The following is an 18,315-nucleotide window of genomic DNA, read 5'->3' as shown; positions in this document are numbered from 1 at the left end:
AGTCACTTATAAAAGTCGAGATGCACTCTTCAAGTGTCTGTGGAATGGCATGGCTTTGATGCACACAGTTGTAGCTATCTTACCCCCGCTTGGGAACATGGTGTAATCATTTTGGAGAGTCAAAGGCACTACAGAATCTGGGAACAAGTCATATTTTCAGGATTTGGAAAGATAGTATGGAGTGTATAAATTTGGAGGACTTTATGAAGAAGCATTTCAGGTCAAGAACAGTTCTTAATATACAAGTACTGACAACCTACCCAGTCCTCCACCTATACTTGTTTACTAATATATTTTTCCTTTTCTTGCCATTATACACTTTTTTGTCATCTTTGCTTGCTGTGTGTGATAGGTTAAACCAGGCCACAGACTTACTGAAAGCTCTTTAATATAAAAGGAATACATTACCCCTAAAAGAAAAAAACAATCACATTACTTCCCTAATGTGAAGTAAAATAAAATATATTCCAGTTTTTACCACTAATGACTACCTTCTAAATCAGTTAATAGGAGAAGTTCACATTAAACTATGAAGTATAATACCAAGGTTCAAAAGAAAACTTTCTAAGATTAAAACAAACAAACAATGGGACTGGACAAAATCATAATGTTGTCTCTCACATGTACACAGAAGAAATACTTATCCTCAAGAGTTTCACTTCTAGGTAAAAAAGGTTAATAATAAATCTTAATAGTGACGCTTATAAATACAACTTACACTTTCCAATACATTACTGTTCAGAAGTATGCCAGATGACATACAAAGCAGAAAAGACACCATTCAAAGGCTGACCATGAACTGCAGTGTCCCAGGTTTTAGGATCATTTTTCAGGGTGCACTGTATATGCAATTTATAGCACAGCAAAGTACTGTGGATATAGAGAAAGGCTGCATACTAATGTATAACGGATAAAAATGTGTTTTGTGTGTGGTATAAAAATGTTGTTGTTGATAATTCTTCATAATGCAATCAGTAATTTTGTTTATAAAGGGCAGTATTTTCCAACTTTTTGGAGCCACAGCACATATTTCACATTAGAAAAACCACACCACCAAACAAAAATGTAACAAAAAACATATTGATAATTTTCTCACGCGCACCAGGTATAGCGGAATTGGCTTGGTTTATCCTCAGTATACCTTTTTACGTTCTTCTGACCACTACTCAAACATTGATATAGGCGTTCTTATATATGCAGCTAGCATGCTGAAAAGGCAAGTGTTTTTAGTTGTCTCTAGGTCTCTGTTCTCCATACCTCATGAACACCTAATATGCATTACATGCATTACACCAAGTCAGCAAAATATTCAGATTCTTCACATTTCCAGGGCATTGAAAAGTGGAATGCTGTCAAAGCTGTTTGCCTTTCTGAATAATGCACAATCACCCCTTTGATATCTGGGTTTAGGCTATAGGAACGTGGGCCTGTCATTCCAAACTCTCCAGATGTTTACACCTGAAAAGAACCCCTTGCTGTCACTTTTAAATACAGTAGCCAACTTTAATTTTCTAACTTGTAGGTTTAATCATTTGCAGGGGCAATATTTTTACTTCAACCACATAACAAAGTATTTTTCAGAGCCTAAACCTAACCAGGTGTAGTGTTACTTAGACTATCAACAAAACATGAATGAAAACCAAAGGAAGCAAAGTTTAAATACACAGCTACAAAAAGGATACAAAATAAGATGTACTGCACTAATCCACTAATGCCAGTGCTGCTTCATCTATTATTCATGTGCACGATATTTCAGCAGTCAAGGCGCATATGGAAAGGGTATATCTGGCACCTCTTTAAAGACATTCGTATCAGAATGTCAACAGGCTGGCAGTAACTGATGCTTTGGGAGGGATCACCTAAAATAATATAGGAATAAAACCAAACTTTCATGGAAACAAGTCTCAACTACAAAAAAGAAAGGAATAACCTTTAGACCTTTATTATAACATTGCTAGTTAATATGGTTAAGTGGCATGCATTATTTTTCCATTGAAGGTATGATTGATTATAATAAACTAGTTTGCAAAGAGTAAACTTTGATTTGGCTTTGGCATTTGTCTGGCAGATGCACATTACCCTGCCATGCCAGCTAAATTAAGCATGAAAATCAAGCTTGGATATAGAATTATAGCTTTAAAAAGGCTACATAAGGACTTGCAGGACTGAAAAATTATCCTTTTTTCTAAAAGTCTGTAAATGTGACGGGCAACTTAAAGAACAAAATTGTATTTTGTCATCATCATCATCATCATCATCATCATCATCATAATAATAATAATAATAATAATAATAATAATTATTATTGTTATTGTTGTTGTTGTTGTTGTTGTTATTGTTATTATTATTATTATTATTATAGGGTCTTTATGTTACAATATAAGGCATCCTTGAGGTGACTGTGTTTTTGATTTGGCACCATACGAATAAAACTTAAAATTGGAAAATTGAACAATAATGTTTAGTGTGTGGCTCTCACTCTTAGTGCTATAACATAGACGTGAAAGTGAGAATTTTGGGGGGGTCAAGGAATTCATTTCTGACTCCAGAACAAACTATACAAAAGGAGTGAGTCTTGGAAGTAAGAAATATCAGATTACATTATTTTGATTTTACATAATAAAGTGGTAATAATGAACATTCACACTTCTATTACTTAAGAAGTTCCCTTTTTACCCAAGCCAAAGTGAGGGAAGAATGTCAAGGACTCTGTTCCTATCCGAAAAGTCATTTGATTTAAATTTGTGATAAATGCTTTTCTTTTTTCTTTTTTTTCCTGAGCACTGTCTTATCTATGCGCCCTCATTATTTGATCCTTATTTATTAAGGTCAGTGAGATATTATCTTGCTGAGGTAGAAACTGTATTTGTGGACTAAGGGGAAGGAGAGAGAATCGTTTTAAAAAAATTCAAGGTACCGTACCAGAAATCGAAACTTTTTCAAAATCTACAAGTATGCAATTATACTAAGCAACATTTATATAAGAAATGCACCCAAAACATAATACTTTGCAGGGGATGTTACATTTGCAAAAACGGTATAAACATCTCAATTCAACGTCTGCATAACAATGATCGCATGGCATTTTGAACATCCACTGACTGACTCTACATTGGAGTGAGTGTTTCTTTACTGTTACTCATTTTTACTTTTGTCTCCCGTTGATTTAACATCTCCTTGATTACTTCGTTTTTTTCCATTTTGTCAGTCATGCATATAAAACTAGGGCTACAATTAAAAGCATACTTTACAACAGGGCAATAGCCCTGATCAATGTAAATAGTTGACCTGACTGGATACCTCCCTGGACTTTTTAGGGGGAGGTAACAATGTTTAAAACGATAACAATAATATTTATATTTATAACAAGGTGCAATAATAATTAATGTGCAATAATAACAGTGTGCAATACACATACACTTATTCTTCTTTTTTATACTAAGTTAATATACTGTGTTGTGTTGTTTGTTACGTTGTGATGTGTCATATCGTGTCGTGTTGTGTTATATGTAGTGCCGACGTAGGACAGTTTTTCCAATTTCATTGTACTACTGTACTATGTATGACTGTGCAATGACAATAAAGAGTTATCTTATCTTATCTTATCTTATCTTATACTTATTGATTGACTGTCACAGGCTTCTAACGGATGATCACTGCTACCAGTGAATTTCAGAATAAATCATTCCATTAACTTTCATTATATTGATTATAACTGATTTTGGTGACACTAAAAGGCTTTAATAAGAAGCCAATCATGAAAAAAATCACACTCCATTAAACAATGTCTTATAGCAGCAGCAAGGAGTAAGCATTACTGTCTTTGTCTGTAATCTTACTTGAGTATCTTGAGGGGAATCGAGGTATCTTTGATGGCAACGATGACACCACCGTGGTCCAGATACAGGATATGATGCTCCTCCTCAAACACCTTTCAAAAGCAACATGTTTAGAAATAACAAAAGGCATGACAGTCAAAGACTAATAAACAATTTGAAATGATAGATATAATATACTTTTTTATCCTCTCAGATTCTCCTCAGTGGAAAGCTGAAATGGTGAGGTCAGAATGGGAAGAGTGAAGCAGTATAAAAGAAGAATTAAGAGAGAGGATGTGTACCTGTCTCCACGTCTTTCCGCAGTCTGAAGAGATATACATTTCTTCCTTATACTCTACTAGCTTGGAGCCCAGGTTACCTGAAGGCACAATGAGGAATGGAGAATTTTATCAGGTATGAAGTGAGCCTTCATGTGGGGCAGGCAACAATAACGGATTCAAACTGTGTTAGGGATGCTAGAAAGGGAATACCTGAAGAGACAAAGTCACAAAGGTTGAGCACTCCTCCTTGAGAACTTTTTATTGCTGTGTGTGGGTTTTTTTTTTGTTTGTTTGTTTTTTACATTTGGCCAAAAGGAGAGAATATGTTTGAATTCTGAATCTGCCAAAATTAGCTAAGATATAAAAAAGGATTTATCTCTTTCTCTGATCAAAGCTGGAGGCGTATATTTGAATATCGGAATAGATTTTCTGATTTAGTAAAGTTACGCTTTAAACCCGAATATCTTAAGGGTTTAGAGTTTGTACTTCTTTTTTAAATTAAAATGTAGCTACAATGTGTGTGCTTCAGTAACACATCACTAATTTTAATAACTTTTTTGGTAATGTTGTTGCTATAAAGTTTCCAGACAACCAGTGAAGACCCCAACAGGTTATACAGACGTATGATGTATGTTTTGTGAAAAATTAATTTAGCCAATGAAGATGTCACCCACTGGTTTCTGGACTAATTCGGAAGGTTAAAGGTTCTTTTTTGGTTATTTTTTTCAGATATCAGTGGAAGAGTGCTGGAGAAGTGGGCAGCCCTGGTACCTCCTAAATAAGAGTCCTCGTATTTAGGAGCCAGGTTAAGGCAGGTACTTAAGGGGCCAGGATGTCTCCTTCTCCAGGCCTCTGTCATCTTCCCCCCAACCTATGAGGGTCATACACGATTCCAGTAAGGACCCGAGGTGGTATACCGTAGGCTATGGTTATAGGGCCATACACAGTCCAAAATCAACCAGAATCGGGTTTGCCTCGGGAATTTGGTTGAAGCATGGTGGGTGAGTATTAAGTGTGTGAATGGGAATGTGCAAATGTAGTACCACTTAAATTAAATATAAGTGCAAAACAATGACTACAACTATGCCTTACAGTATGCATCCACTGATTCTAAGTACAGATTGGACAGAATAATAAGTTAGTGGGGCAATATCTGACGGTGTGCTCTGAATGCTGATGTGAGGTCATGTGATACTGTAGAGAGGGACACTTGTGTTGGTGAAGAGAACACCAGTTGCTGGTGGTGAAGAGCTGCTGGGAAATGGCTTTTCAGGCAGCCCATTACAAACCCATACCTGGCCTGTAAACTATGAAAAGAATAGGCCTGATTTTACTGGCATTTGTGCTAGTGCAACACTAGCATTTGTGCTAGTGTTGCCTATCCTGTCCTGAATGCCAGCTGGTTAATCCAGTGTCTATGCCAAAATCACCTCGACACCTCCTAACCCTCATGGAAGTCCCAGTCAAGTGTATTATTATGAACTTACACAAGGTAAGAGCTTTATTACAGGGGACCAAGTCAATTCAAATGAACTTATTCTGCTCTACATAAATAGACAAGAGCCTATTTAGGTCACACATATTCCCAAGTGGGGATTGTTTATTATGAAGTTGTGTGAACTGACAGAGGCAGAGCAACTTAGATTTACCACTTCAACTTCCTAAAAGCATGGAAGAAGGCGAAGCTTGTGTCTCTGGTGAGCTAGGTGAACGTGCTTCCCTGTGATAACCATCTCTCACCGGCTGAGAGTGCATATATAGCTAAGTTGCAACTGAACTATATCTGATGGCTTTCTCTGGGGCCAGGTTGCACTAACCTCATAAAGTATATTTTGGTAACTTTCCCAAGGCTGTCAGTTCAGTTACAACCCTATAGGCTGCAAAAACACCAAAGCAAAATGGTTCTCAAAGAATTGAAGGCAATGCTGGAGATGGGGCATATAAGAGTCACTCAGTTTCTGATATAGTCCCATTGTTCTTGTTGTGGTTGTCTAAGGGTGGGCCTAGCTTGGAGAGCATGGCACACCTTGATGCAGCTCAGTGTCCTGTGGTAACTGTGGGCAGGGATAGCTCAGTAGGTAGAGTGGTGGCCCCATGATCGGAAGGTCGGGGGTCGATTCCCCTGAACAGCTACCCTGAGGTACCCCTGAGCAAGGTACCATCCCTACACACTGCTCCCTGGGCGGCCAATGGCTGCCCACTGCTTCACTGAATGAATGGGTTAAATGCAGAGAGGAATTTCCCCACGGGGATCAATAAAGTACACATTCTTTCTTTTCTATATAAATAAAATTCAATTCAAAAACTATACTGTGTGTCTTTGTTTCTGTGAGAGTTTTTTTTTTTTTAAGCAGAAATGGGCTTTAGTAGAAAATCAAAAGTGTGACTTAAATGGCTTGTTTTCTCTTTTTCACAAACAGACACAGGCAGCTTACTCACTGACTTAATTTCATTTTCAAGCCTTTTTTGCTTTCTGTCAGCAATGCCCCCACAAAGACAAATATAGTAAAGTATCCAATAAATAAAATTGCTGGCAGTTTAGTAAACTCCACCTTGTGTAAAAGTCCCCAGGCATGAAGCAGTGTGGCAGCAGTTTTATACTCCACCACTGCACAGACAGAAAGGAACAGCCAAAGCTTTTCCCTTGGTAAATTAACTGTATTTTTTCTCTGGAGGAAAGGGGTTTTCTTGCCTAACCATGCAAACTCTTTACATAAATATTGTGCAAAAATCTTGAGCCACACCTTATTTCTTTATATTTTGATAGGAAAATGGGAAATTGCTGGGAAATACAATATAAAAGAAAAAAAACTCAAATTTGTTCAGTTGTAACAAACTTTATTCACCTTTATTCTTCAGCACAGCCTGAACTCTCTTAGGCAAGCTTTCTTTTTGTCATTCCTTTAAGTTGCCTTCAGGAATAGTTCTCCTTGATTCTTGAAGGACATTCCAAAGATCCTTTTGAGATAGTGGCTGCTTTTTCTCTGTTCTCTGCTAAGATGACCCCACACTGATTCAATTACATTGAGATCTTAGCACTGGGGAGGCCAATACATGACTGGTAACGTTTCATTGTGGTTTTTTTATAATTAGGTATGTTTTTACTGCATTGGCAGTTTGTTTGGAATACTTGTTACACTGAACAATAAAGCCATCTGTGATGGTTTGGTACTGAGTGCCTGGAAAGCAATTGGCTAATGGCCAATCATTTTTCAGCCCGATAATTATCCCAAACCCACTTCCAATGCTGTAAAAATATACCTGGATAGAAAAACGCACAGTTGAACACTATCACACATGGAACCCAGAACTTAACATTACTGAAGCAGTGTGGGAAAGGAAAAAAAGGCAGCTAACATCCTTGGAGAGTTTAGGCTGTGCGGAAGAATAAAAGGTAGTCATCTCGAATCTTGACTTTCAAGCTAGACAAAATTGTACAAACTCTGGGTTTTGCCTTTTAAATTATATTTACATGATATTGTATTTGTACAGGTTTCAATAGATCGCTACATTGGCAAATGAAGACTCAAGACTATTTCATTGGATGGATGGCATGGATAGACTTTTCCATCTCACTGTATATTAGGGGCTTGCTGCTGTACTGCTTCCATGTCACTCTACCCATCCTCCTCATTCACACCAGCCCTTTGCATGTCCTCCATCACACCATCAGCAAATCTTCTCTTTTGATCTTCTTCTCTTCCTCCTGCCTGGCAGAGCCATATTTAATATTCTTTATCCAGTATATCCACTATCCCTCCTCTGCACATGTCCAAACCATCTCAGCCTTGGCTCTCTGTCTTTGTCAACCTGAGCTGTCCCTCTGATACACCGATCTACTCTGATATACCGTAAGTTTCGGGCTATAAGGCGCTACTTTTTGCACAAGCTTTGAACCCTGCGGCTTTTAGTCAGGTGCGGCTTTTCTATGGCTCGTCCATGATTTTTGTGATATCGTAAGACGATTGTTTTGGTTGTTCCGCTGTTGTATGGCACTACGTTGCCTGGCGGAAGGGCATGTGATCAGACACACAAGAGTACAAGGGTACAAGAGTGGTACACTGGTCCCATGTCCGTCCGCCAGGCAACGTAGTGCCGTATGAAGTAGCGCGAAAAACAAACTTGATTAGCAAGGCTCTCAGCGAGGGAAATAGAGCTGCTGCACGTACCCTTGGTATAAACGAATCAATGGTGAGACGCTGGAGACGCCAGCGTAACAAACTAGCTCAGTCCAAAAAGACGAAAAAAGCTTTCAGAGGAAATAAGAGCAGATGGTTTAAACTTGAAGACTGGATGAACACACAGAGAGCAAACGGATTCCTTCCCCCCAAAAAAGCGTTGCTTGTTTTGGACAGCATGAGGGCCCATATCACAGATTCTGTGAAAGCAGCCATTAAGAGCACAAACTCGATTCCAGCTGTGATTCCTGGAGGCACAATGAAGCACCTGCAGCCACTCGACATAAGTGTGAATTGTGCGTTCAAAGTAGCACTACGCGTTCAGTGGGAGGCGTGGATGATGAGCGGCGATAAATCATTCACCAAAACTGGTTGCATGCGAAGAGCAAGTTTTGCCCAAGGCTGTCAGTGGATTCTGACAGCATGGAGAAGTGTGAAAACATCCACGATCACCAACAGATTTTGAAGGGCTGGACTGCTGCGTGATGGAGAGGGGGACACCGCCATGGCCCTTCAGAGGGTGTTCAACTCCGACACTGACAACGAGGATTTCTTTGGTTTTGAAAGCGACAACGAAAGAGAGAAGCGGAGAGTGGATGACGAAGCCATCCTGAGCCTGTTTGTTTCCGACACTGGAGAAGAGGACTTTGGTGGTTTTAGTGCGCAGGAAGAAGAGAAAGATGGTGGTGAATGACTGACTTTTCTTCTTGTTAAAGCCGTGTTACTGCACCTAAGCCTAAAAGGTAGGCCGAATCTATTTTTCTGGTGATTGTTAGGTCATTGTTATACACTACATTTGTTACTCGTTTATAAAGCACAGTACATGTTTCGTACTTGTAATTACCTGTACTTGTATATATTAATCAAAGGGATGTGTTCCCAAACAGCCATCTCTTTCCTGATAATCGCCTTTGTGCATATTCTCTTACATATGGTAAGTAAACATTAAAACACCTGCGCCTTTCAGTCAGGTGCGGCTAATGTATGTACAAAACAGAATTTTCCCCTGATTTTAGCTTGTGCGGCTAATATTCAGGTGCGTTTTGTAGTCCGGAAAATACGGTACTCATTTCTAATCTTGTTTATCCTGGTTACTCTCAATGAAAACCTGCTCCCTACTCTCACTATAGATCAAAATGTTGTCTGCAAACATCGTAGTCCACAGAGACTCCTGCCAGACCCCAACCTGACTCAGACCTCAATCACCACAGAAAACAAGAAGGGGCACACAGCTGATCCTGGATTTAATACCACAGCCACCTTGAACCCCTCTGTAATTCCTATGACACATTTTGCCATTGTTTTGCTGTCCTCATACATCTCCTGCACCACCCTCACATACTTCTCTGCAAATCCCAACTTCGTCTCAGCACCCTATCATACACTTTCTCTAAATCTACAGAGACACAGCCAACCCTTCTAGAAAATTCAAGAAACAAGTTACATAAAGTGAAAACAAGTGGAGGAAGCTCATAAAAAATTACATAAATAAAAATAGGTTTACTTACCAGCACCCATAATAAGACCGGGAGCAGAGTCTTTGGTGTGGACAGTCCCAGACACATAGGGGTTGTCTGCCCAGCGCAAGTGGAGGTGGAGGTGACAGTCCGGCTGCAGAGGAGACACATGTAGAAAGAACTTAGGAAGCACTCAGATCCACCCACCAAAACAATGTTCAATGTGGCCCAAAGTACTTAGAGTAAAATAGTGGGTCTACTGAATACCGGAGCACTCGCTCAGCAATATTTAATGAGTCTTACGACAGATACCTGATTATCCCACTGCAAACTAATCGCAGTTCAAAAGGGTTTTAGTTCTGTTAATCAAACTGTATTTGTGACAGATATTTAATGAATGATAATTCATTTCAAATATGAGAATCAGAGTGGAGAGTCACCAGTGCAAACGTTAGGCATTTTATGAATTACATTTCCACTTGTTGCTTCAAACCCTAATGCCGAGGATGTTGACGGCAGTTTCAATAGAAATGTATTGTTTTGCACAAAAGATTTTCATGAACTGTTTCTGATAATATATCAAAAACCAGTGTTTACAAATAGCTGGAAAGCAAGTTTGATCTATAAGAACCTGAAGACTTGTTGGTTGCATCAGATCATTACTCACCAAGATCCATCTCTGTTTTATGAATTACAAACAGTATATTACATCACTTTGGCTCATTCCAAAATAGGGTTTTCAGTATGCTTTCTCATAGATTCCAAAGCAGTGAAGACAAATTGTTGGTTAGGTAGCACAGGACATATTCTTCAGCAGTGTAAGTTAAGTACCATCAGAGGTGTAGTGCTGTTTGTCTAAACACTGTTTTAAAAAATGTTAGTGTGTCTGACTTTACCTGTACCAACTCTACCTACAACTAGCTGTTTTACAACTACTCTTTCAAGAATTTCTGAAATAAAAAGAAGGCTGGCGATTGGCCTATAATTAACTAAAACAGCAAGTGCTGGCTTTTTAAGTAATGGTTTAATTTTTGCCACCTTAAAAGCCTGTGGCATGTAGCATGTTACACTGATCACATTTAAGATCGACGCAATCATTAATGGTAGGAGTTTTATAGGAATGGGGTTTAAGAATGGGAACAAATTAACCTTTTATATCCTATGTAATTTTGCCAGTGTCTGGCTATATGTGCTTTGTGCAGAATTGCTCAGTAAATATATAAAAATCTTTTAGCATCTGCACATTTCTTTGTGGTGCTTCGTGGAGCACGCAAACTACAACACACCGCATTCCGAAACGATAAACCTCTCCTGTGTATAGAGGTCATTTCTCTTAACCAGTCTCTGTCAGGTAATGGCTACAGCTGACAGCACGTGCCTGTTACACTGACATATAGATAGTAGATAGTACATCTGCTATCTGGCTTTGTCTATCTCTGTGAGTTGTGATGTCAGTGAGGCAATACATGTGATGTCAGCTTTTGAAATAAAGCCGCCTCTCTGACTGATAGATGTAATAACTGGAATCCAGGCAAGGTAATTCTGTTGAGGTATGGAAGAGGCTAAAGGGAAGAGAGGTCAATATCAGAGCGACCAACCACGGCTCAGAGATGGTAAATGAGTCTCAAACTGATATCTGTGTCCTACCTCCAGATGTGTCAGCTGACTGAAGCGATGGTTCAAATAAAAGAACAGACTCACACCCCCTCTATCTCCCTGCGAGGTATGATGTATGGATATCAGACTGCGGGTGACTCATTGCTCTTTGCTGACTAGCCTACCCCTGCAGCAGCAACTTTGACAAGATGGATGGCAAAGCTAGGAGGGCATCTCAAACACATCCTTCAATGTACAACACTCATCCTTCCTTCGCTTACTTTATGCTTACACTCTGAACAACCTAGTCAACAGGTCTGAACAGTCTGATTGATTGCTGCTTGTGCAAGATTGCATCTGCACTTCAGTTTATAGATACAAAGTCTAAGCCAAGTGTCTACTACTACTATGTACAATGTGCATGACTATGTGCAGTACTAACGTACTCTGTAAAAATCTGTATTGAGTACAGACTAGTTTGGTTAGATGGATGCTTACCGCTTTGCAACTGACAGGTTTGCCATTCATGTCAGTGGTAGGTGGGGCCAAGGGTTCCCAGTCACGTCCTTTGTTGTAAGTTATTACAGTTGCCACTCTTCCATCAATTTTCTGGTTTGCCAAGAAGACTCCTTTGATTCCACGTACCTGACAGAATGAGATAGATTTTTCATAGCTTGGGTTAATTTTGCAAAAAGTTATTTCTGTTGCCCTTTTAAAGAAATCTTTGAACATGATGCAAGTCATTTTGAAAAAAAAAAGTGGTATATATGTAACTACTGCTTAATCTTCTGTCAGCTGCTCCCTCTAGGGCAGGGGTGGGGGAACTCCAGGCCTCAAGGGCCGGTTCATTACTTGGCCTCTGGAGAACTTCAAGACATGTTGAGGAGGTAATTTAACCATTTAAATTAGCTGTGTTGGGTCAAGGACACATCTAAAACCTGCAGGACACTGGCTGTCGAGGCCTGGAGTTCCCCTACACCTGCTATAGGGGTTACCGCAGCAGATCATCTCATCCTATCCCTAGAAGGTCACCCCGAATGACAATCTTAATATATTCTACCATCTCTATCTCTGCCTCCTGTCTTTTTATTAATGTCACCATCTCCAAAACATACATCATACTAGGTCTCAGTACCCTCTTACAAATCTTTCCTTTCATTGTGTTGATGCATGCTCAATCATCCAGGTAAGGAATTCCCCCAAAACTGATTCTGGATGATCATGTTTACTGTAAACCAACACATACCAGTATGTAAGATTTGATCATTATCATCCACTGGAGCACAAACTGGGTGTCATCAGGGCTATACAACACAGAGTGAACACAATCCCCACGGATACAGCAGCCAGGGAAGCAAGAATCACTTGGATGTGCGAGGAAACATTTTTCCCACTGAAAAAATTACGTCCAGATGAACAGAATCAACTTTATGGGCTTTCCTTTCATTCTTTCTACCTCTCACAGAACAAGAATTTATGTTAACTACTAAAACAAAATGTGACACAGATGCTAAAATAAAGACAAAGTTGTAAATTCAATCAGCTGACTGACAGCAGCTTAACATTGGCTAATACTAAGCTAGAGGTCATGTAAAACAAATTAGGCTGTATTAGCCAAACCCTTGTATGTAGTTCAACAAGCAAAGGGAATGTTCTCTTCCAGCTGAGTCACTCAGTAGAACACATGTAGTATGGGATATCTCGCAGGATCTTTTTGGTGTAGTGGAAGTAGATCTTTTTGCTTTGCTCACTGCCCCTACTTCTCCATAACCAACTATTATTGCACCTCTGGGGATGAATGCGATAGCGCATGTTCCTTGACATGTTCCTGTATGCCTTTCCCCCAAAGGAAATGATACCAGTAATTCAAGAAAGAGTGTCTCAGCACTGCCTCTCTCAGATTCTAGTGGCCCCTTGGTGACCAGCAAAGCTGTGGTATGCAGAGATAATCAGTGTGTTGGCAGTGAGGCCGTCCTCTCTGCAGGACCTCCTCTCTCAGGTGGGAGGGGAGGTGATTCATCCATGCTCAGAACTATGGCAGCTGCATACTTGCCTGTTGAGAGGTCAAACTTGGTAACCAGGTCTTCACCCACATGTGGCGGCAAAAATTTAGAGTGCTGGAGCTTCATATACTAGAGGCTTGTATGCGTACAAACAACAGAACTTTGAGCAATGGAGCCAGAACCAACGCATTCTCCTATTCCAGTGCTCTATTGTGGATGTTTTAAAATTCCTGCAGGGACTGCTGGATAAAGGTCTTACCTTTTCTATCATTAAATTTTTTTGACATCTATATGTGCTAATCATAATTGCTTTAATGGGGGTCACAGCAGGTATACAGTGCACCAACTGAATCTTTAAGTCTGTATATATGAAGTTCCTTTCATATAAGACTACGTTGCTTCTTGCTTTGGGTTCTACAAAGCCAGTGGGTGACATTCATGCTTTGCCTTCTTGAACACTGTTTTCTGTTGGCCTCAGAGTTATACTATGTATGAATGTAACATTTAGCTAAGGTTATTCCTGTGGCTTGTAACTCTCTGAAATTTGAGCTTCTGAGTTTCTGCCTCCTTCCTTTGGCTTCTGAGGAGCAGAGGAGGCTGCTTTTTCTGTGTCTGGTGTGAGTACTGAATATATACATTGACTGCACTCAGAATGTGTGTTTATCTGACCAGTTGATTGCCTGCTTTGCTAATCCAGCCAGTAGTAGAGCTCTGTCTAAACAGAAGCTCTCCCAGTGGATTATGAAGGCTTATTGGCATAACGCTCCAAGAGTCTCTCTTTGCCTCTGGGTGTGAGAGCACATTTTATTTATTATTATTGTATTATTTTAGGTATTTATTCTGTTATGTTGCCCGGTCTTATAATAGAATACACCTTGAGGCGACTGATGATTTGGGGCTAAATAAATAACGCTGAATTGAATATGAGGTAATGAATGAGAATTGGGAAATTCAGGGGCTCTTTTTAAAGGGGTCATTGTGGATGATATTTATGCTGCAGCTAGTTGGTCATCACTGCAAACATGTTCAATTCTATCACTTAGAAGTGATCGCTCCTTCATTACCTTATTTTGTCCTTTCTGCTTAGTCTACAATGCACTAGGTCCCACTTAGGTCTGGTGGCTGCTTTCCGGGGCCTGTATATATTTCCCACACTATATGTGTTGTACCAAGTAAAATGACTGAAAAGGAACAAAGTGTGATGTCTGTAACTTCTGTTCCCTCAAGGAGCAGAATGAGGTAGACTTTCAGGATACTCCTCTGTGTAGCATAGCTCAGTGAAGGGCAGCTACAAAACTGAGGGATGACTGCGATGACAGGGTTGTGTAAGTGTGGGAAGAGCTGTGCATATGTCATCACATCATCTGCCTTAAAGGTGTGAATACAGGTGTCTTTGGCCAGGGCATGCAGGGGTGTGATAACCCACAATATACAGTATGTGTTTTACCTCATTGATGTCCTACAAGGAACAGAAGCTATAGACATTAACACTTTGATTTATTGCTTTTTTATGTGTGCTAGTTCAGTTTTTAATATTACCGGTACTGGTTTTATGTTGTAATCTAGATAAAGGAATCTAAAACTGGAATTTAACGTAACTTTGAATTCCAGAGTCTGAGTCATAATATCAAATAGAATATGCCGTTTAACCATCATTAAGGTTTAAACCACTGGACTGTCAAAGTTTAATTCACAGAAATCAATATCTACTGCATAGTTTTTGTGGCTGTGATATTGTTAGCTTTAGGTTCTGAAGATAAAATATAAAAGACTGAAACAATAATGAACAAAAACATTTAGACCAAGCCAGGCAGCAAATCAAAGTCCATAAGCCTGCCTGTATTCTCTTTGTACGTCTGGCTTCAAACCTCTTCCTGTCTGTATTTTATAGTCCTTCTGCTTCAATCTGTCTTTATTCATCCCACATATATTGTTCACCTCTCTATCTATATCTACAGCCTGTGACGAAAGCGCAGCCCAGAGCAAGGGATGACACATGGGAAGGAGGAGATGATCCACTGCCTATTCTTTCCCCTCTAACGCTCCCTCTCTCTTTCTTCCTCCACCCTTTGTGTCACGTCTTCTGTGCCCATTTATCTGGAGAAATTGGCAAAAGACTCAGGACATACACAAATGAACAACTGCATAGCATAGCTGCCTTGTAATGTGAAAGTTTTCCTGGCATGCTTAATGTGGAGAAGAGTAAGGAATTAACGTTTAACTTGGGTTTATACAGGGAGTGCAGAATTATTAGGCAAATGAGTATTTTGTCCACATCATCCTCTTCATGCATGTTGTCCAAGCTGTATAGGCTCGAAAGCCTACTACCAATTAAGCATATTAGGTGATGTGCAACTCTATAATGAGAAGGGGTGTGGTCTAATGACATCAACACCCTATATCAAGTGTGCATAATTATTAGGCAACGTTCTTTCCTTTGGCAAAATGGGTCAAAAGAAGAACTTGACAGGCTCAGAAAAGTCAAAAATAGTGAGATATCTTGCAGAGGGATGCAGCAGTCTCAAAATTGCAAAGCTTCTGAAGCGTGATCATCGAACAATCAAGCGTTTCATTCAAAATAGTCAACAGGGTCAGCAAGAAGCGTGTGGAAAAACCAAGGCGCAAAATAACTGCCCATGAACTGAGAAAAGTCAAGCGTGCAGCTGCCAAGATGCCACTTGCCACCAGTTTGGCCATATTTCAGAGCTGCAACATCACTGGAGTGCCCAAAAGCACAAGGTGTGCAATACTCAGAGACATGGCCAAGGTAAGAAAGGCTGAAAGACGACCACCACTGAACAAGACACACAAGCTGAAACGTCAAGACTGGGCCAAGAAATATCTCAAGACTGGTTTTTCTAAGGTTTTATGGACTGATGAAATGAGAGTGAGTCTTGATGGGCCAGATGGATGGGCCCGTGGCTGGATTGGTAAAGGGCAGAGAGCTCCAGTCCGACTCAGACGCCAGCAAGGTGGAGGTGGAGTACTGGTTTGGGCTGGTATCATCAAAGATGAGCTTGTGGGGCCTTTTCGGGTTGAGGATGGAGTCAAGCTCAACTCCCAGTCCTACTGCCAGTTTCTGGAAGACACCTTCTTCAAGCAGTGGTACAGGAAGAAGTCTGCATCCTTCAAGAAAAACATGATTTTCATGCAGGACAATGCTCCATCACACGCGTCCAAGTACTCCACAGCGTGGCTGGCAAGAAAGGGTATAAAAGAAGAAAAACTAATGACATGGCCTCCTTGTTCACCTGATCTGAACCCCATTGAGAACCTGTGGTCCATCATCAAATGTGAGATTTACAAGGAGGGAAAACAGTAGCACCTCTCTGAACAGTGTCTGGGAGGCTGTGGTTGCTGCTGCACGCAATGTTGATGGTGAACAGATCAAAACACTGACAGAATCCATGGATGGCAGGCTTTTGAGTGTCCTTGCAAAGAAAGGTGGCTATATTGGTCGCTGATTTGTTTTTGTTTTGTTTTTGAATGTCAGAAATGTATATTTGTGAATGTGGAGATGTTATATTGGTTTCACTGGTAAAATAAATAAAGGCAGCACGGTGGCACGGTGGTTAGCACTGTTGCCGCACAGCAAGAAGGTCCTGAGTTCAATTCCAACATCAGGCCGGGGTCTTTCTGTGTGGAGTTTGCATGTTCTCCCCGTGTTTGCGTGGGTTCCCTCCGGGTACTCCGGCTTCCTCCCACCGTCCAAAGACATGCAGCTTGTGGGGATAGGTTAATTGGATAATCCAAATTGCCACTAGGTGTGAATGTGCGAGTGAATGTGAGTGCGAATGGTTGTCTGTCCCTGTGTGTTGGCCCTGCGACAGACTGGCGACCTGTCCAGGGTGTACCCCGCCTCTCGCCCTATGACAGCTGGGATAGGCTCCAGCGCCCCCCGCGACCCTGAAAAGGATAAGCGAAAGCGAATGGATGGATGGATGGATTGTAAAAATAAATAATTGAAATGGGTATATATTTGTTTTTGTTAAGTTGCCTAATAATTATGCACACACAAAATATCCCCCTAAAATAGCTAAAACTAAAAACTACCAAAAACATTCAGCTTTGATATTAATGAGTTTTTTGGGTTCATTGAGAACATGGTTGTTGTTCAATAATAAAATCATTCCTCAAAAATACAACTTGCCTAATAATTCTGCACTCCCTGTATGTCCCCTGATCACTCAATATGGGTTAGAAGAGCTGTCCAGAAAAAATGACCCAGCTTCCTAAGCTTTGTAGCTTTGCCTGCCACCACCATGACCTGGGCTGGAAAACAGTTTGATTAAAAGATCCAAACGGGGTGCATTAATGGGTGGGTTATAAGGACACAGTGTACCCCTTCTGCAATCAACAGGAATTTTCTGTCATAAAAATAGTTTTTACATTTGGTCCTTTTTTCTCCCTATTTCCCTCTTAAACCCACAGGTCTGCTTACAAAACTCTTTATTTTAATACTGTTTTGTGGAACTATAACAACTTTTTAGCCTGACTTCCTCATAAGGGACACATATAAAAACAGAAGACTTTAAAACATGTATTAAGATTCAGAGTCAAGAAACTGGTGTTTAGTTTAGAAAGGAAACAACAGAGAGACGTTTGAAGTAAGAAACTAATTTGAACATTCGTTTCTCACAACAAAAAGTTAAAGTGCTTCCTAACATTCACATTACTCTTTTCTACTTTAAACTTTGCGCATGTTCAGGTCAATGAACATGCGCAAGGATATGGTTAACAATATTCTCTGTTTTTCTTGTACTGATTGTGTATTATAATACAGTTGCTAACAATGTTGCCCAGGCTTTGGATGTTATTTCATTAGAGAAATAATAGCAATTTGACAAGTAAATCACCTTTAAAGTGTTTTGAGTCTTTGTGCTTTAAAATGACAACCCCATCTTACCTCCAGAATGTCAATGAGAACATTCTCCTCTGGCTGCTTGGTGCTGCGAACATTTTCCAGGACGATGGAGTAGTAG

The 18,315-nt window shown here is 40.1% G+C and overlaps 1 protein-coding gene across 5 annotated transcripts in view; it reads right to left on the bottom strand.

The window, feature by feature from the left end:
* LOC102298331 (VPS10 domain-containing receptor SorCS2) overlaps positions 1-18,315 on the bottom strand; it is a gene marked incomplete at its 5' end in the record, with an annotated part of 69,131 nt that overhangs the window by 24,600 nt on the left and 26,216 nt on the right. For all 5 annotated transcript variants that reach the window (XM_042216621.1, XM_042216622.1, XM_042216623.1 and 2 more), the window contains 4 exon segments: positions 3,840-3,931; positions 4,121-4,197; positions 9,786-9,888; positions 11,829-11,975. In XM_042216621.1, coding sequence (XP_042072555.1) covers positions 3,840-3,931; positions 4,121-4,197; positions 9,786-9,888; positions 11,829-11,975 — 419 coding nt within the window.

The sequence above is a fragment of the Haplochromis burtoni genome, unplaced genomic scaffold, assembly GCF_018398535.1.
Source record: "Haplochromis burtoni strain Fernald_Lab_line unplaced genomic scaffold, NCSU_Asbu1 Contig_1140, whole genome shotgun sequence".
NCBI lineage: Eukaryota > Metazoa > Chordata > Actinopteri > Cichliformes > Cichlidae > Haplochromis > Haplochromis burtoni.
This window is presented reverse-complemented; position numbering and strand designations above follow the sequence as displayed.